Source organism: Rhineura floridana, chromosome 4, assembly GCF_030035675.1.
Source record: "Rhineura floridana isolate rRhiFlo1 chromosome 4, rRhiFlo1.hap2, whole genome shotgun sequence".
In the NCBI taxonomy this organism is placed as follows: domain Eukaryota; kingdom Metazoa; phylum Chordata; class Lepidosauria; order Squamata; family Rhineuridae; genus Rhineura; species Rhineura floridana.
In genome coordinates this window covers 115394061-115415057 of record NC_084483.1, presented here as the reverse complement: position 1 = coordinate 115415057, position 20997 = coordinate 115394061, and the positions used below count along the sequence as shown (strand labels likewise).

Here is a 20997-nt window from a genome sequence, read left to right as displayed (position 1 = left end):
TCCTCTCCAGGAGTGCTAGCCCAGGGAGGAGGAGGAGGCATACTGTCGGGCAAGAGGTAGGCTGGTGTGGACAAATAACTGCTTAATTCCACCACCACCTGGAATTAAGCAGATTTTTCGCCGGTTTCTGCTGGCACCCCGCCTCTTGCCCTGTGGCGTTACATCTCCTCTTACTCCGCCTGCTCTGAGAAGCTTTGCAAAAGCCTCTGCTGTATGGTTTGACTGGAGAGTCCCCTCCCTCCCTTCCTGCCTCCTCCACTCTGTGTGTGTGTGTGTGCGCGCGCGCGTGTCGTGTGGACTGCAAAAAAATAACGAGGAAGTCCCGACCCTTTCCCGATCCAAAACACAGCTGCCAAACAGGCATGTATCTGCCTTCTCCGGGGCTGGACGACTGTTCTTCCACTATTAGCATGGCCCGTTGGTGTTTGTCTCTCGTCCATCCCCAAGTGTGCTTTAAGGCACAGCAGCCTTTACACCATACATTGCCGCCCTGGGCTCCTGCTGGGAGGAAGGGCAGGATACAAACCAAATAATAAATAAATTAAATACTCCCTCCCAGAAGGCGGAGACCATAACGCTTTTGACTACATGTCTTCCTAAAAAGGCAGGGGGGGAGGAGAGAACAAGCCGGCGAAACACGCAAAGGACGACAGGAAAAGGTTTTACATCCGGGAACCTTGGGCTACAGGCCCGCCGACAAAATGGCGGCCCGGAACTGAACCCCGGAAAAAGGGGGGGGAGAGAAATTGCAGGGAGGAGGGAACGAGCAACTGCTTCCATCAACACCGGGGACCTAAACCTTGCAGCCACTGCAGAGAGGTTCCGCCGCGCCGCTACCGCCCCCCCTGAGAATTCCTGGCCCTAAAAGCGCCGCCTCCTCCTGCTCCTCCTCCTCAGGCAGGTGGGTAGGAAGGCTTGGCTCCAGTTCCGCCTCAGGGAAGGAAACTAGGTGGCTAGTTAATGGGGAAGGCCCTGTGCATGACACGCCTTGGCCTGGGGTATTATAACGGGCCCTCCCGCAGCCATGACAAGAAAACTCCTGCCTCCCGTGCATATTACGCTTCTACCCTCCTTATCCCTCCTCCCAATTAAGATTTTTTCCTCTTCATGCAGGTCCTCTCAGGCAAGTTTCTGGCCTTTAGGTGTCCTGGGCGTTCCTTGTTAGAGTATGCATTCTGTTAAACCTTAGACCCTCACACCTTATTTCTTGTTTTCCCTCTCCACCCCCACTCCATCGTTCATCACGTGCTGACGGGTAATATAGTGTAACTTCTTAACAATGCCATTGCTCTTTTCCATTTTTCTGTTCGGTATTCTAGTTTTCCTGTAAGATCTCTTTATTTTCATATTTGCTGACTAGTTGTCTTCCTTTGTGTGTTTTTTGTTTTAAAGAGGGGTGGTAGTTACATTCTTCCAGAGTAGATCAGAATTGTTTTGAGAAACTTCTTAATATTCCTCCGCAGTCAGTTCTATATTGGAATATTTAAAATTTATTCTTTGGAATGATGAAGATGAGGCAAAAGAGAGAGTGCCTGTTCAAAGTGCAACATTGATATTAGTCTGAGATTAGTACCTAATGTGATAATGCAAATAAAACCTAGAACATTTCTCTGGTTTATGGTATGTTACTTTGCTTAGATCTAAGTTTGAGTTGAACTAATCAATGTTCATACATATCCTAGTTTGTAAAGACAAACCTGAAATCTGCAGTTGGTTTTTCTTTTTTTAACTTGTTAAACCACAGTTCTACTTTAAAGTATTCTAATGTCAACAGTTATCATTATTATTTATAAATACTTAACACTTGGGACCCACCCTGTTTTGTGATTCTGGTTGTTTTTAATTGTTTGTTACACTGTGTTTTAAGGTTGTAATCTACCCTGAGACCTCTGGGTGAAGGGCGGGCAATTTATGCTAATAATAATAAGAACGGTACATATAATAAAATAGTCAGGTCTTTGCCTAGATGGTTTACTGTTTTATATGGTTCAAGATAGAGAGGGAAGAGTACAACAAGAAAAAACACCAAGCCACAGGTTCATTCATTCTACCTAAGAAAATAAAGAAATGGAAAAGATTGCTGTGTTTTCTTTTTTCTTGTGGCTGTGGTTGTTTTAAAAATGTGCCTGAATGTGTGTGTTTTGAGGACATAATTATTGTAGCTATTAACCAGTGTAATAAGTTAGCAGTTTCTTTTGTCCTCAATGTTCATAAGATTTCATTGGCATTTATGAACTGTTGGACGTTAACTTCATTGTTCAGGCCTCTTAACTCAGTCTTACATATGTTTACTCAAGTCTAACTGACTTAAATTGGGCTAAGTCCCAATTGTATATCGGTGTAGATATAAATAAATATAGAGGATTGTCATCTAAGGCTCTAGTCCTAATCCCAGCAGTGATACTTGTGAGCAGACAGGGTTAGAGTTGGCAGTAAGGCTTCTATCCTACGCATATTTAATTGGGTTTGGGAGTAAGATTCATTGAACCTAACTTTGAATAAACATGGCTTATTCTGTACTTCTACTTTAATTCCACCTTGGTTTTAAACACTGTACATTTCTAAAACAGTGGCTACAGATTCCTCACCACTTGCCTCTTTCCTCTGTGCTCAATCTGCATGGAGACCAGAAGGGAGAGGTAAGTAGAGGCTACTCTTCCTCACCTTGTTCTTGCCACTGCTCTTTCACACAGAGAGAGCAGGTGAACATTCAGTGACAGCAAGGAGGAAGAAAAATGGGGGATCACAGGGTTCCAGGGACTGGTAGTGGGTACTCTGCTGAAGCATAGGCTTGGCAGCTACCCCACAAAACCAATAATTAATGCTGGTCCCAGTTGTACATCGCTTGAAAGAAGCTTAAAACTAAACTGCTTCAAATGATAAGTTTTAACTTTGGAAAATAACTAATAAATAAAGCCAATTGTAGTTCAGCAACCATGCTTTTAGCATAGCATGCAGGGCATATACAGTTCTAGGTTACAACAAATGCATTGGTTCACTTACTGAATTGAAATACAACTTTTGTTTAATAGAAATAAATGAACAAAGTATGCAGCCTCTTGATGACAATCTATAAGTTAATAGATGCAAATCTACATTATTATTACAGGCAGTTGTTGAAGAATTATCAGGTGGAGGTAAAGATATTTGACTAAGCGGCAATTGCTTATTTTTATTTGCTTACAATGCATGCAAGATTAATATTTTCAAAAGGCAAAGGATGATATCTGATGTTAATCATAGAGTAAACCCATTGAAATCAAAGGACTTGTCCATTGATTTCAATGGGTCTACTCTGAGTATAACTTGGATATTGCCCAATGATTTAACTATGCTAGGTGGTGCAATAAGCAGGGAGACTCTTCAGTAAACCTATACACACTAGTACATGAATCAGGTGCCTTTCTTTTCACTTTAATTTATTTGCTACCTATCCATGAGAACAGGTCCATGGCAGGTGGTAAACAATAAAATAAACACAAAAGATTCTGTCTGACGGTGGTGTTGCATTAGTGGAAAGCACTTCCACTTGCACAAGCAGATCCCCCCTCCCCATAGTACCGTCCTCTGCGCCATATCCCATTCCATTATGTAGGGCTTCCCAACTATCAGGAGCAGTTCTTGAGTGGTTAAGTGAGTAGGGGAATATGTAACAAAATCAGGGGACCCAGCTTGTATGACCAGAAAGACTTTCCACTAAGGGAAAGGTATCATTGGAAGTAACCCATTGTCTGCTCAGTTACAGCTAATGTCTATATCCCTACATTGTGCATACCGAATACTTTTTATCTTGGTTGTATAATTTTTTAAAAAATATTTGTTTCTTAGTGTTTACTACCATTATCTCTTTGCAACCAGGTTTACCACAGATAAATTACATTGATTTCAATGAAACTTTCTTCCAAGTAAGTATGCTTATAATTGCAACTTTATATACCATCCCCATAAATGCATAGTTTCAGCCCCAAATTAGTGGAGTTATTTCCAGAAAATAAAGAGCACTTGGTTTGTAGTGTTTGTATCTTTTTGTGAAAAGGCATGGGTTATAATTGTTTGGATCTAGACTTACGCAGAGCAAAACTCATTGCTGCAAGTAGAAGGAAGGGGGAGACGATTTTTGCCAATGACAAAAACTGCAGCCTCCTGTGCTCCTCCAAAAACTGCTCTAGAGTGTTAGGGGACCCTCTGGAACAACATAGGAGGTGACACTTGGAGCTGCAGGTGGAATTGGTGAAAACCATCTCTCCCATTGCTCCATTCCACCTGCAAGAGTGTCAGGTTTACAGAGCAGGAGCTTCCTTTAGATCAACTCATTTTCATAAACCAAAGAAGCTTTTTCCATTTGTAGAATGGCAGATCTGACTCCAGTCCTTTGTGAATTCAAAAATAACTAGTGATATTTGGGTGGGAAGAGAGAAGTAGCTTTAAATCTTAATATATTGAAAAATAACAGAAGGGACACCAACCTAATCCTATCTTCTTTGCAGTATGGAACATTTTAGTGCACATATTGTGTAGAGGGACATGCATTTCTAGGTGATACCTTTCCCTAGAGGTATTTTCAGATTGACCATCGCAAATAGGGTTTTTTTCTTTACAAGAGCAAATCCTACACTCTTTCACAATCTGCTTTTGAAAGTACTGTGTTTCAAAAGCAAATTGCAGTGTGACAGATATTAAAAAAAAATAAGCCCACACCCCTTTTGGTATGTGGAACTAAATGTGCCATCTTTAGATTATGGCCAGAGACTGTAGAAGCTGTTCTTTTTCTTTTCCCCTGGGTACTGTTCAGGCCCATTGAAATCAAATAAAGATTTTCAATTGACTGATGTGGGCAGTAGATTGTCTTGTTGAAAACTCAGGCTGTAGTTAAGTAGGTGTCGTTTTGAAATTGTGAGTGGGTAGTCCTGTAGATTGGTGGCTCTTGTGTGCCTACCCTTTGAGAGTCTTTTGGTAGGATTAGTTAGACCAGCATAGGTGATATTCATAGCTCCACTGTTGAATATTCTTAACTGAAGGTAAATACATAGGATGACATCCAATGATTTTCACCCAGTTTTGGAATGGATCTCTCTGTGTGTGCATCCTTTAATCTCCTGTATCCCTTGCATGCCCCCCAAATCGGCAAAAGGTCCCTCAACCCCAATGGTGGCTGGTGGAGTAGAGGGTAGGACAGCTAATGCTAGGCAGAACCAGGATAAATATAGAGTTAGTTAATGGTGGGTGAAGTACTACAACGCTACAATCTTATGCACACTCATTTGAGAGAAAACCCTATTGAACAAAGTGGGATGTACTTCTGAGTAAGATATATAGGATTGTGTTAGTAATCTCTGCTAAGTCATGTCTCATCCATATAATTAGTCATTTCATTTAATAATATATCACTCATAGAAAAGCCAGCGAAATATTGCCTTCAGGAACAGTTATTTTGCCACATGCAGTCCAGTCCAGTGCATGTTTCCCTGCTGAATAGAGTAGGACTTACTCCTCAAAAAGTGTATATTAGATTCCAGTCTTAGGATACCCCACATTCATCCTGATCCCATTCCTCTGCTTTTAACAGTACCCTGATATGCTGAAAGTATAACATGGTTATATCAATGGTGGGAAAAGCAGCTTCCAGCCTGAGTGTCTGCATGTATATTTAGAAGTGGACTTATTCCTATGTGTGTACAGCCTTCATAGCCTCTCCCCCCTGCCCCTCCTTTCATATCAGGCTACTGCTAAACTCACAGGAGCTGAGCCAGGTTAAAACAAAAAGTTGGTAGTCCTGCTGCTAGTTAGAAAGATGCCTCAAGGGATGAGTAATATTACCCCATTTTCTTCTCACAGGATTCCTATGCCTTTAAACAGCTGCAAGAGAAGCGGATTTTCAACGGGAGTAGCTTTTCTAATAATAGAAAATCCACAATGTTTGGGAGCCTGCTTTAGGCATCAAAATGAACTTTAATTAATTTTGCAACAGCAGTAAAACAGTTGCAAATATCAATTTCAGTGTGGGGGGATTGGCAAGGCTCAGAGGCCACCAGTAGTTTACTTGCCAACTTCACAGCGTGTAGAATTCAACAAAGCAGTTGCAAAAATCTGTTTCGGAACAGATAAAGTGGTGATGTTAGTTGTATTTTATAAACCCAGATGCACACCAGTCCACCTAAAAATCCCAGAGAGAAAAATGGGCAACTGCTAATGAAAGCAAGTGTGCAACAAAGCTTTTCCTAAAGCCTGTTTCAGGGATCTCATGCCCCAGTTTTTTAAATCAGTTTAAAAATACTTCTCTACTCCACAAACCAGACATTTTCCCCATCCACCCCCATAAGCTATATACAAATGCATTTTATATTTAAAAGCATTCATTTTTTTCAAAATTGGGACAGTAGAATCAATGTTGCTGGGAGCCCTTCGTCTTTAATCCTTCATGTCCCAGTGACAAAGAGGAAGATGCCTCCCTTCTCCGACAGCCAGACCTGCATTGCTGAAATACTTAACATCTGCACACCAGACCTGGAGAAAAGCACATGGCAGTGCTTCCACTCATTTTACCAGGAAGGAATATATATGATATGAAAGACATGGAGGAAACAAACTCCTGGGGTAGGGGAGAGGATTTTTTAAAAAAAATCCTTGACACTGCCGACGTATCACATTTTCATGGGAGTAAGCCATACCAAGCACAGTTGATAAGCATAAAATTGCATTTTGTTTTAAAGTTTGCTTTCTCCTGCTCCCATCTATTCTAAATATCCTCCTGCCGCCCTGGGCTCCTGCTGGGAGGAAGGGTGGGATATAAATCAAATAATAAATAAATGCACAACAGCACAGTACTGTTGGCAAAGGTAACTTTCTAAATTAAGTTTAAAAACACATATAGGTGTAATTTTCCCCAACAGAACTGAGTTCTTGCAGAAAGGTCTGAATTTCTCACAACTACTTAAAAGTTTCTGGCTTGGTTAGCTTGCTTTGGGAGTCTGCTTAAAATACCAACAGGATCTCCTGTCTTTCCCAGCCCTCCATCACACAAAACACACATACCTGGTGAGTCAGGCATGGATATTTCTGAAGTTGTAGTTTTTTACAGATTCTCTATGCCTGCTTCCCTTATTTCAAGTTTAGATTGTTTGGAAACAGACATGTAAATAAAAACTCTGACGGCAATCTTATGTACACTTATTGACTGAACATTTCTGACTAAACATGAATGGGATTGTGCTGTTGGAGACAAAACAGCTAAATTACTATATAGACCGTTGGAAAATGTTATAACAATACATTTTATTTATTTAGGTTGGCTGGCCTAGGTTTGAATGAATGGTTGTACTACTGGAACCAAGGTCAACAGTGAATTTTGAAGTTACTATCCAACTTATTGCTTATATTGAAAGTGAATCTTTGTTAGAGGTTATACGGTTTCATGAAGAGAAGTGAGAAGCCAGAAGGATATAGACAAATGAGGCCTAAAACTTTTCCTGCCAGTAATTACACTGGTAGCAGCCGGCAAATGCTGCAAGAAATACGAGAAAGCCTTAGAAATTTGCCCAAGCCCTCTGATGCTGCAAAAACCGAGCAAAATGTGGGTAAAATATCAACTGATGATCCTCGACAGGGCCGAAATCCCCCTAAATTTGTGACCTACCATAAAGCTTTGCAAGAAATTCGAAATTCCCTGCTTCCATTTGCAAATGAAACAAATTCTTCAACAAGAGGAACATCAGAAGTCAATCGACAGATGTTGCAAGATCTTCAAGCTGCTGGATTTGATGAGGTAAAGTAACAAATTAAGTGATTCCTTATTTTAATTATAATGCAAAAACAAAATGAAATCCTAGTGAATGTTTATTTTGTGATTTATTGAAAGAGACTCAGAAAACAGTTTTACTGTTAATATGTTGGTGTTTCCTGTGCCTGTTCTTAGTATAATGCTCCAGAATACAAAGTAACTTTGGCTTTCTAATGCTCATTACATGAAAGTTAGTCATACTGATTTTCAAAAGGATTTGTTTGCCTTTATTTTTTGTGGTTCAGGCCTTTTTCACATACATTTTGGATTGTTGGCAACCACTTGACTGTTGTTAATGGCATACATAATGTTAGTGAGATGCAGTACTACTCTTTTTGTATTTCATTAGTGCATAAAATCCATTTTAGATTGTGCAGTGAATCAGTACAAGTAATCAGTAGTAGCTTGCATATTTCTAAGATACATTAGTGATCTTCTGACCACATTTGTAAGCACATTTACTAGAGTGAGTAAGTCCCAGGCAGTGCAATCCAAATGATGGGGACCTGGGGGGGGGGCGGCAAAGCCAGCGGAAAGGTCTGTGGCATCCACTCCCCATTTGTGAGCTGCCAGCCTGGCTGAGCATTGGCTCCATCAGGAGCTGCGCACTGGAGTCAGCAGGGAAGAGCTGGCTGCCACAAACAGGCCTACCGGGGAGTAAGCAGTCCCTGTAGGGGGCCTGAGAATATTTTTTACTGTGCCGGCCTATTAGCCAGCGGAATTCTTATGGGGACTGGGATCCACAGGAGTGCTCTGAGGGGGATTTGGATGTCATGCAAGTCCCCCCCATGGTTCCTCCGTGCCACGCCCCTGGAATGCCCTGTTTTGGGGGCTATCGCCATCTCTCTGTTCACCAGGCTGGCCATCCCCGGTGGCGCTATGGCTCAGCAGGGATGGGGGGCTTCTGCTGGCAGAGTCCAGTGGCGCCTGGATTCCCCTCCCCCCAGCCCAGCACAAATAGAACTTTGATTGCTCCCACAGAAGTCAATTTCATTTTCTTCTGAGTTGGAGTAAATGTATCAAGTACTTAGTGTTTTTAAAATAGTATAAATAAATATTATTTTAAATACTCATTTGATAAAGTAAATGTTTCAGAAGCTTATAACTGCCAAGTGACGGTCTGTTCTTCTGTAACTCCCATACATTCCAGTAAGACTGATGTAGAGCAAGGAGAAGTCCACAGTTCACTAAAGCAGATGCAAAGCTAGGCATTAACATCCTAAACAGGGAGTATTAGCTTTCGTTGTATGGTAAATAAATTCTACATCAGCATGACTAAGACAAAGTATCATTATTAAGGTAAATATCACTTAAGAGACCATCTGTTTCACAGCTTCAGAAAAGACCTTTTCCTCATGAGGTAGCTAGCCAGTAGGGTTAAATGTGTTTGTTTAGCATAGAATCATAGAATAGTAGAGTTGGAAGGGCCCTACAAGGCCATCAAGTCCAACCCCCTGCTCAATGCAGGAATCCAAATCAAAGCATTCCCGACAGATGGCTGTCCAGCACAAGAAACATTGCAATGCAATACAGTTCAGAAGACTAGTTAATTTGCTGTTGATTATGATTCTAGAAGGCTTTGGGGAAAGATTGACTGTGTTGGGGAAATTTTAAATATAAAAACAATAAGCAAAATATATTCTTTTATAAAGCTATAAAAGTTTATAACATTTTAACAGAGCTTGGAAAAGTTACTTTTTTGAACTACAACTCCCATCAGCCCAATCCAGTGGCCACGCTGGCTGGGGCTAATGGGTGTTGTAGTTCAAAAAAGTAACTTTTCCAAGCTCTGCATTTTAATTGTTTAGTTTAACATTTAATAAGTTTAGTAGCCAGCCATAACCCTTTTTCTTCTTGGAGCTGTCTTCCCTGACTGTGCTGGTTTGTTTGGAACAACTTGTACTCTAAACAGGTATAACACTGAATAGAAACTGAACTCTCCAAAACGTAGGAAAAATTGCAGTAGCTAAAATGCTTACCTAAATTGCTTAGCTCATTAGCTGGAGTAAGCTCGTGGCAAAAATGTACTTTTATGTGAAGTACTGAACATGGCCAAATTCACCCGAACATGATGCAGAAAGTACAGTACCTATGCAATACTGTAATGCCTATGTCATACTGTGTCATACTGATGTGTAACCTCCTGATTGGTAGATGCTAAAGTCTTTGTCCTGAAATGCATAAAAACCCCAGGTAACCAGTGCCATGGGGCAGTTCTCCACTCACTAAGAGGGAGACTGACCAAGCATATGCTTGTTATCCAATAAAGGCCTATCTTTTTGCTGCAAGCCTGAGTTCTTCGATTTTACTCGAGGACCCCCAGTCCAACAAACTACAAAATTCCCTGTCAACTGCTTGGGCTTTTCATTATTGGGTCAGATTGTAGAAATTTTAGTGCACATTCTTGTGAATTTTGTGGTAGCTGGGCAGAGCAAACTAACTCCCAGATCCACTGGCTGGAGGAGGTTAGGAAGGGGTGGAGGTACCTCTGTGCTGACAGAGGGATACATCCTCTGTAGAGGCCCACAATATGCCAGTGGAAAGCTCAGCAGTCTTTTCTCTGCTGTCAGTGTTAAGCCCTGAAATGGGCTGGTCTGAGACTGGGGGTGGGCCAGAAGCTGACTTGGATTTGCTGGAACTAAGGGCACTTCATTCTTTGCAGAGGCCCCCCTAAGCCTGGAATTGACACAACTAATCCCACCCCCCAGAACTATTGGGAGGATTTTTAAAAAAAAAATATGCATGGGGTGAGGTCTGCACACCTGACTGGCACAAGTAAGTAGGGCTTTGTAATGGTAGCTGAACCACCACTTTGCAAACCATCCACCCATCACTTAAGTTATCCAGAGATGCTCCAGGGCTGCTTTCTATTTTTCTCTCTTAACAAGGTAAAGCTGCTAGAAGTATCTCTGCCATGTCAGATAAAAAATGCTTTTAAAAATGTCTTTTTTCCCATTATATGTAGTCGAGAAATGACACGTAGCTGGTTCTTGTAGCATTTGTAAAGCGTTTTGTACTGAGCACAGTGGAGATGCTTGCTTTAAATGTACTAGCAGTTTTTCCCTGAAAAATCAGAAGGAGAAAAGATCAGCCCTCAAACCACCTTGTAAGAAGAATCTAACTATATAATTCGTTTAAAAGTTTACTTTTATCTGTTTGGATTTTTTAGGATTTTCTGGAATTATCCTAAAAAAATGGGACAGGACATACTTTACTCCATCTCTGTATAGAAACAGGATAGGATACACTTGGGCAGATGTATCCATCTCTAGTCTGAGCATTTCTTTTACTTTAATAGTCATCATTTCTCTTCTTTCATGTCACTGGAGTTCCTTAATTAACTTCTTTGGGTCCTTTTTTATCTCATTCCTCACAGTCCGTTTGTCATTTTGTTTCCTGCTGAACCTGCATCTCAACTTCTGCTTCTCTTCTATCTTTGCTTTCCATTTCTAATATATCTGCTTGACTTACTGCTATTTCTGACTAGATGCGTTTTCATTAACTTAAGCTTAACCTTTCCAAAACTGAGCTGCTGGTCCTTTCTCATCTTTCTCTATGTGTAGTGTCTTAATTTTTTATATATATACTTTGGGTCATTTTGCTTTTCTTTAAGTCATCTTTGATCCGTCTCTTTTATTCAAGCTATTGCAAAGACTTGTTCAAACATAAATATAATTAAAATTTATTCTTTGTTGCCCCCTTCCACTGCCAATGCACTGGTGGATTGTTCTTTCCTGGCTTGATTATTATACTCTTTTATGGTTTTCCTCTTCTCAGCTTCCTGTCTCATCCATCATTAACTCTGCTGCTAGTTTGGTTCATTTTGTCTACATTTTTCTTGTTACAGCTCAGTTGGATTTCCTTATCGGAGCCAGTTTAAGCTTCAACTTTCTTTATTTAAACCTCTTCATTCTATGAGTTCCCTCTTATCTATCTTTTCTTTTTCTTTTATTTGCCTTCTCATAAACTTCATTGAGAGACAGAGTGGCATAGTGGTTAGAGTGTTGGACTATGACCTGGGAGACCAGGTTTTGAATCCCCACACAGCCAGGAAGCTCACTGGGTGACCTTGGGCCAGCCACTGCCTCTCAGCCTCAAAGTAAACCACCTCTGAATACCGCTTACCATGAAAACTCTATTCATAGGGTCACCATAAGTTGGAATCAACTTGAAGGAAGTCCATTTTCATTTTTTCAAATTTCACTATGCTGATACCTCTTGCATTAGTTCTTTTTCACACACTGTGCTTTCTTTCTTGTTGCTTTTGATGCAAGGACTATGTTAGGAGATGGGGAGAAGCAATTTCAAGGGAAGATGGCAAAATATCCCCTTGCAGTTACTTCCAGTTGCCTGCAACATACATCACTGAATTGAGGGACTTAATTGTTTCCCCACCACCACTGGAAAACAAACATATGTCTGTGGGGAAGTGTGGTGGCAGGAATGGATTTGGTGGAGGAGTATATTCTCAGTTGAGTTGCTCCTCCTATTTACTCCAGAAGGCGGAGCTATTGAAATCAGGCACAAGCTATGCCCTCTGCGGGAGAGCACTGGCCCCAGTCTTCTGACCTGACTATTCCAGGAGACAGCTCAGGTGTTAGCTTCTTTCCTTTTTTACTCCCTTTCCTGTCTTGTGTTTTCCTGAAGTCTTTTTCTTAACTTTCTTACTCTATCCATTCTAAAAGAAGCCCGTCAATATACCTTGATTCCCCCCCTCTGCATGAACCTATTTGCCAGATTCACTCCTTTCCTTCCCTCCTAATCCTCAATTATACTTTCCCCCATGCTGCTCCTAATCCCCAACCCTAAAGTCCATTATACAAGGAAGAATAAATGTTATGTTCTTAAAGAGCTAGGTAAAATTTTGTATGAAGCTTAATAACTAACTGAATTTCCATGCACTAAGCAGTCGAAGGCTGCAATACTATGGCCATTTAACTTAGTACTTGAACTTAAACTCAATGGGACTTACTTCAGAATAGGCATATATAGGACAGTATTGCTTTTTTCCTTTACGTATCAGCTGTATCAGAGTCGGATAAAAATGTCATTGAAAAGTCTTTGGAATGACAAAAAAAGAAAGCAGCAAGCTATGAGAGAAAAATAGTAAGGCATTTCCATGCATAAGAAAAGGAAGGGCAGATTATGAGAGATACTAGAACCTTTACAAGTGAGTTCATGGTAACTTTAATTATGCTGTCAGTGCAAACCTACACAAAAGTGGGCTGAGTGTGTTCACTAGGGCTTACTCACAGAAAAGCCTTAGAGTTCTTACAAAATACAAGATTGTTTTAACTTTTATTTAGTCTTTGAGAGTTCAAATATATGTTACACAGAAAAGCTTGTAAGAAACCCAGACACCTGAAAGGTGCAGTTTGGAGTGAGAAATCGGCAGGAGGGGTTTAATTCACTCTTTTCCAACCTCCCACATGATTTGCATGATTAGCAAATATTTTATATAGTATGCAAAGTAGACCACCTTCCTAGGACTGGAACCTGACAACTCTATCTAGACCCCTTTGTGCTGGGTTAAAGATGTGGAATGTGTTGCTTCTGGCCCTTTTAGGTTGTGAGTTATTAGATGCTTTATTTTAAAACCTTTCTCCTCCCCCTTCCCAAATAGGATATGGTTGTACAAGCTCTAAGACAAACCAACAGCCGCAGCATAGAAGCAGCAATTGAATTCATAAGTAAAATGAGCTACCAAGATTCTCGGCGAGAACAGATGGCAGCAGCAGCTGCTAGACCAGTTAATGCAGGTACAAAACCACCAGGTATGTGCATTCAATTTAGTGTCTTGGAAATGAGAAATAAAACTAGATACCCCCTCTGTGATTAGCAAACATGTGAACAGGGGACAGAGAAATAAGCTGAGATAAAATACAACCATTGTACAGTATAGACAGAACATTTTGAAAAACAGCAGTTCATTGATATATGTTACAAATATTTTCAGAATGTTCACTGTTATAACAAACTCCTGCAATTCAATTAATTTTGCATATTCAGATCTTTTTGCCATCGGGTTGGATGGAGATTATGGTATTCAACTTTGAAATGGGTAATTAATTAAAGACCAGCTGAAATCTTTTTTACCATCTTTTTGGTACGGCTTTCATTCTAACTCAATACAGTTAACCCATCTTTGGGTTAGCATTTGGAAAACTGGATATAGCTAGAGAAAGGAGGTACAGGGAGATCTGGAGTAAGCAAGGGTCATAGTAATGGGTCACCTATGTATTATATTAAAATGTTTGTAACTAAGCCTTGATGCCTTTCTTAAAGTGAGAACCTGCCTCAGGAAAAGAGAATTCAGAAGGCAACAGGGAGGGACATTTAGTCCTTTTTCTGCCTACCATTTCTATGCTGAAAATTGCATACTTCCTTCCCAGTGGCTTTTCTTGTGGAGTTCCACAAGTTTATTTGTTTTACCAAACTCAACAATTAAACTCAAGGGAGAGGAAAGCATCTTGAGAATACAAACAATTTGGTGCAAATAAATAGTTGATTAGAAAAGGATTGTGTCCAGCTGCTGCTTTTCATGTTGAAAAATAGAGTTTGGGCTCAGTTCCATGCAATTGTGTGTAACATATAGTTAGTTCCTGAGTGAAACAGACAAATATCAACCAGACTTATGGAGGAGTTTTCAAATAGCAAGTGCAATCTGATATTCAAAATGTAAAATTACTAAACTTGCTAAGATAAAATATATAAACATTTTATGTAATAAAATACATATAAAGTAAAAGAATTAGCAATTATGTCTATATAAGTGGATAAAAATAACAATATGGGGGTATCATCTGTGGAGGATGCAGGGAGTTGAAGGGAGAACTGAGGTGAATCACCTCCTTTCTCTGTTCTGTGAGCAAGAACTCTGCTCTTGGAGTCTCTGCATCCAATCCTATATTTCTTGATTGTAAAAAGGCTCTCTTAGTTTTGTTCAGCAGTAACCAATGTCATGCTGTACAGATGTTGTATACTACAATTCCCCTCAGTTCCAGCTAGCATGATCACTAGTCTGCAATGATGGGAACTGTAGATCAGCAACATGTTGAGAGCCAAAAATTCACCAATGTGAATTACAAAACAGGAAAACTTATTTAAATTTGTGTTATTATCTCGGTGATTTTAAACCAATTCACCATGGTGTCTTATGTATGTGTCAGAAAATTATAGTCTGTCTTCAGCATATAATCAGTAACTCAGCTGCTCAGAAATTCTGAAAACCTAAGTGTGTTTGGTGTTGCTATAAACCAGGGCCCCCAACCTTTTTGCGCCTGTGGGCACATTTGGAAGTCCAAGAAACTGATGTGGGCACCACAAAATATCCTTTTTGCAGAACAAAAAACATCGATGTTCAGTTTCCCTCCTTTGTCCCTTCCCCCCATCCCACTTGCCAGCAGGCAAAACACCCCTCCCCCAAATAGAAATAAAACCCAGACAAAAGAAGCAGGTAACTCCCTCCCTGGGAAAAACTGGGAAACACTCCCCTCCCAACAATTTTTTAAAAAGGAAAATTAACCTAGTTTTTAAAAATGGGGGGAGGGAGGCGTGGCACATGCCAAGGAGATTGCCAAAGGGTCCCAAGGTGCCCATGTTGAGGCCTCAGCTATAAACTCTCCAGGATCTCCCAGTCTTTTCCTGTGTATAAGATTAAATAAGTTCATGCATCATCTTCCTAGAAATAAGTTATTTTAAATTAATGTTTTAAACTCTTAAATGAATTGTTGATATTATTTATTCTGACTTGTATTTGAAGTCAGCCTCTGTTTCCACCAAACATATTACATTTATTAACTATGTAAAATTCCTGTTCTGAAATAACAGTACACTAAGTAGTAAAAAGCATTTTGTGGTTTCTTTAAAAAAAAAAACAGGAGGAGTACAGCAATCAGTCAACCGCAGGCAGAGCTGGAAAGGTTCTAAAGAATCCTTGGTGCCCCATAGACATGGTCCTGCATTGGGAGATGGCCTAGCTTTTCATTCAGAGAGCCCCATTTCTCAGGCTGATGGAGGAAGACCTTTGTCTGGCTCTGGAATAGCAGCATTTGCTCAGGCTCATGCTGGTAATGGACAAAGAGCAAATCTGCCACCTCCACCTCAAATAAGGAGTGTAACCCCACCTCCACTGTCTCCTAGGGGAACAACTCCACCTCCCAGGGGAACAATTCCACCTCCTCCTTCCTGGGAAACAAATTCTCAAACAAAACGGTATTCTGGTAGCATGGAATATATGATCTCTCGCATTTCTCCAGTGCCACCAGGAGCGTGGCAGGATGGCTATCCTCCACAACCTATAAATCCATCATCTATGAATCCTCCTACACAGGGGCAAAGAGGCATTAGTTCTGTTCCTGTTGGTAGGCAACCAATAATCATGCAAAGTTCAGTTAACAATAAATTTAATTTTTCTTCTGGAAGGGCTGGAATACAAAATGGCAATTGTCAGGCTGATTATATTGTTCATCAAAATATTGTGCCTAGTAACTCAGCAACTCGTCAACCACCACCTCCTTACCCAATGTCTTCGACAAGCCAGCAAAGTCCTACACCTTTGCAAATGCAAGCAGGAGGATCAGCAGCCCCTTCAACATATCCTAATGGGAACATTCCTCAATCTATGATGGTGCCGAACAGAAACAGCCACAATATGGAACTTTACAATATAAATGTTTCTGGAATTCCAACATCCTGGCCTCAAGCAACCTCTGGCAATGGACATGAACTCCCAACTTGGCAACCCAATATTCCAGTAAGGTCAAATTCCTTCAATAACCCTCTTGGAAACAGACAAAATCATGCTACCAATTCACAACCTTCTGCCACCACAGTAACTGCTGTTACTCCAGCTCCTATACAGCAGCCAGTAAAAAGTATGCGTGTACTAAAACCAGAGCTGCAAACTGCTGTAGCTCCTGCTTACCCTTCTTGGATATCACAACAAATGCAAGCTGTCCAACCCATTACCTTTTCTGAGGGACCATGTACAAATATGACAGTCATGCCACCTGCAGCAGAAGTTCCAACCTATCAAGGTCCACCACCACCTTATCCAAAGCATTTATTACACCCAAATCCACCTGTTGCTCCTTATGAATCTGTTGCAAAGCCTGGCAAGGAGGATCAGTCCAGTTTCCCTAAAGAAGAAGAGAGTGAAAAGAATGAGAGCAGTGAGGGAATAGATAGAGAGAAGAAGCAAATAACAACTTCACCTGTTCCTGTTCGGAAGAACAAGAGGGATGAAGAACGAAGGGAGTCCCGCATTCAGAGCTATTCTCCTCAGGCTTTTAAGTTCTTTATGGAGCAGCATGTGGAAAACATACTCAAATCTCATCAGCAGCGACTGCATCGTAAGAAACAATTAGAAAATGAAATGATGCGGGTAAATCTTTAATTATTTGATATTTCTGTTTTTGATTCTGTATGAAATGTGCTTTAAAATTCTTCTTTCTAAGTTTGTCCTTGTGACAAACCTAGAAGGTGCACTAGGCTAACCTTCAGGGATTTAGTCATGGCCAAACACTCTTAATCCAAGATCTTTCACACCCAAACGCTAGTAGCAGCTAGTGTAGTGGGGCCGAAATGTGGGGCCATCCTTCTGATAGCGGTGTTGCTGCAGTTTATCTGGATGGCGTTGGGGCAGGCAGCAATGAGGTCAGGGCTGTGTGGATGCACCAGTGGGAGTACTGGATTGGTTCGTTGCCACCTGCTCTACTCCAGCAATATCCAGGTAAGGTGCAGCCATGCAGGTGTCAGGAGGGCGACTCTGTGGCTCTGCTCCACCACATCAGCCATTATTGCCAAATGCAATACTATTGTTTGTCAAGTCCCTAAGAATCTATACTTTGATAATTTGTTTAATCTATGTTATGTTTCCTGATATATAATTTATCATGCAACAGATATGAGGGTAAACGTGCTGGATATTTTGTATCTAGCAATAAAAAGGGATTTACTTGTAAACTTCAGTTTATTATAAATAATAGTAAAAGTTTTTTAAAAATGCTTTTTGTTACTTTGCATGAGAAGACACTTAGGTTTTTGCAAGGGGACTTTTTATGTGTGTGATTTCCACTGCAGGCACCTACGCCATATGCTGGTTTGTTCCAGTAGATCCCCTCAGACTCAAGAATAGATAGATTTGGGGGGTGCAGGGGACTGCAGAGGGTAAGGGCAGGTGGAAAATCCCTGTTCCATGCATGGTTCTCTTTATAGAATAGAACCAAGAATCCCTGAAATATTTTGTCGATGCATATTAGCAAGGCTAATTAATACACATAACATCAAACACTAAGGAAACCTCCCAGTTGTATCACGGTGCCTCACACTAAGAGCATTACAGTTACTCATAGTGTGCATGCATTGGTGTGAAATTTGCTGATGAAAGACATTTTGGTTAATTACCTGTACTGTTTCACAGGGATATCTAAATACTTCTATCACCTGTAAGAAATAAATTAACTTGTTCTGGCTAGCTTGACTTGGTTTTACAAGGCCACTAACTTCTATCTTCCACATGCACAGTTGACTTGTACAAATTGTGGTCTGACTCTATAGGAATGTAGCATTTGATATATTTGTCACAATTTTAAAATAGTTACTCTCTTTTAACAACTAAGAATAATAAATATATCTGTCCTGAGTCCTGGCTTAGATTATAAGTTGCTGTTCTGCAAACAAAAAGGACTCTGATACTAGGACTCAAGCCTGTATCTAGGCAATCTCAAATTCAGTTCCAGAATTTATTTATTTATTTGAGGGATTTACTCTCTCTTCAACTAAAGTCTCAGGGCAGCATTTCCAAGATGCTTAGTGCGCTAGGTGGTTCTGGTCATTCACTTTGTTTCTCTCTATAATTTGGAAGTGGTAGTATGCAGCCACAAATCACAGATGATGATTCATACCTCCTTATATTAACTTTTAGTGTCAAGTTGTTATTATTATTATCATCACCATCATTTTATTACCTGCCCTTCACCCCAAGGTCTCAAGGCGGATTACAACAATTTTAAAATATGACATTTAAAAAATTTAAAAGCAATCAAACATTCTGATTCAAACTTTCTGATTGAAAAAGTATAGCCATTAGTTTTGTCCAAGGGGCTTCAAACTTAGTCATAGCAAGCCTCCACAAATTAAGAGAGAAATAGTTTCAAGTTTTTCTAAGCACAAGAAAATGCTACTAAGAATGTCTTGCTGACTGCATTCTTTTACATTCCATACAGCTCAAATCAAAGTGAGAAAAAAGGGTCATATGGTTACTCTGGGAAATTTTAAGATCCCAGAAGAAGGAATCTAGTGGGAGGGGGACTTCTGAAAAATCAGAAGCTGTTCTATCAGTTAGCATTAATGATGCTCTAATCAGGGTATCAGGCTGGAATCAAAGGAGAGCTTGAAGCTCTTCAACCATTGTCTATAACCTTTGTAGTAAAGGCTTATTTTGTTTTTTGAAAATGGAGTTCTTGGTCAAAAATAAATACATCTCCTTATGTCGGTAGAAGCCAAGGTAGTACATTAGAAGCTATAAAAGGAAGGAAGCAAGCAAGCAATGGGCCATGGAAGAAACAAGTGATCAAGAAATGCAGCATGCCAACTTTTAATTTTATTGCACATGAGAGAGAAAATGGTTAATGTCATGGGAGGTGGGAACAGGGAAGTCAAGAACTTCTTCTATATACCAAACCAAGAGTCTACACAAGTGTTGTCAGAAGCAGGCTGCTTCTACAGGAATGCGCCAGAAAAATTAAACATTCATTTCTTAAACACCAGTAGTGCTGACTCTACTAGGACCACTTTTTCTAAATCAGATTTGCAGCTTTTTTTGTGACAGGCATGAAATGGGCCTAGAAGTTAGTGTCTCAATGGATTGAGAGATTTACCAGATCCTGGGATAAATACTGGTTAATAGGATATAAGGGTCTTCCTTCACCTAAGTATAAGTAAGCTTTGCTATTTTTATGTTAAAAGTGTCTGATGGAATGTAAAAGGGCTCTGTAAAATAAAAATTATATCTCCAACAAATTGATGCTCATAAAAGAAGGAATTATCGTAATTGATTTTGAGGTTCTTTGATTTGTTACAGACAGAAGTATGTTGGCAAAGCATTGGACTTGCCTTTATGCTTTACCTGTACTAAAAAGAGGCATAGAAATTTCTACTATATCTCATTTATTTTTACTTTACACTTCCGCTGGAATCTACACTTTCACTTTTCTCTGCTTCTGTGCCATTCTTTAGAAGTGCAGTTTTGTTTTCAAACATTATCCCTGTTAAATTGTATCTCTTTGAAATAGTAAGTTGACTGATGTGTAAATTAAATTAGATTTCTTGCTTTTTCTATATCATTCTTAGTCTCTTTCCTTTTCACTTTCACTAACAGCTGATTTTAACTGTTAAGGTGTTGGAAGCTTTCCTGACATCTTTACCCTTCGTTACTGGGTAGGCAAGTAATATTTTGGAGACAAGTATTGCATTTACAGAATAGCATGGACCCTTTCTTAAGGACTCTGCATGCTTACCTGCATTTGAATTTAGCATGTTTTCTTGGACGCCTTTATATCAGATTACTAGTCTTGCTTCCTTTTCCTGGTTTATAGCATTGTTGGTGCCCTGCACTAGCACAGAGATCATGGTACTTTCGTATTTTGCTTAATTCTACATACCTACAAATGGTTGGTTTATTTAAAATTTGTATTTATTTTGTCAGACATGTTTTTTCAAGATTGTGTTCAACACAGTTATAAATCAGATTCTCTTAACGGTGAAGGGTAGAAAGTCACATGGGAAGAAATTGTGCCATTTCTTTAGGAAGATTTGAGTCAACAGGAGAAAGCTACTTTACTCGTCATGTAAATGGAAGAAATGTGACAGAGATCTAGCTTAGCTGACTATAAGGGAATGTTTCTTTGAAGGACAGTAGTCATAGCCATCCTTTCCCCAAAACATGCAGCTTTACAGAATGATAGAACTTTGCATTCAGCTTTCCTATTTTCACCAATCAAGACCCCTGTCAAAACAATTGTCCTTAAATCTTGAGCCTCATTGTGCATGGCTCTTAGTGTATGGCTTTGATATAATCACTCCTTTTAACCATCCCTGAAAACTATACATTTTGTGTCATACTTTGTTCTGAAGTGTTTTCATTGACTCCTAACTTACTCCAATAAAAAATAAAAACAATAAAAATGAAAGAAGCATTCCCTATTTAAGGACCAGTT

The 20997-nt window shown here is 40.0% G+C and overlaps 1 protein-coding gene across 5 annotated transcripts in view; it reads left to right on the top strand.

Moving 5' to 3' along the window:
• The first annotated feature begins 615 nt into the window (after positions 1–615).
• Positions 616–20997, top strand: part of LATS1 (large tumor suppressor kinase 1) — a 30946-nt gene continuing 10564 nt past the window's right edge. Inside the window, exons 1-5 of one of the 5 annotated variants that reach the window (XM_061624100.1) lie at positions 616–901; positions 3859–3905; positions 7285–7762; positions 13401–13536; positions 15658–17162. In XM_061624100.1, the coding sequence (XP_061480084.1) occupies positions 7412–7762; positions 13401–13536; positions 15658–17162 (1992 nt within the window). In that variant the 5' untranslated portion in view covers positions 616–901; positions 3859–3905; positions 7285–7411. Of the gene's footprint in view, positions 902–1130; positions 1256–3858; positions 3906–7284; positions 7763–13400; positions 13552–15657; positions 17163–20997 lie in introns of those variants that run through there. The other 4 variants (XM_061624097.1, XM_061624101.1, XM_061624098.1 and 1 more) reach the window with 4 other exon arrangements.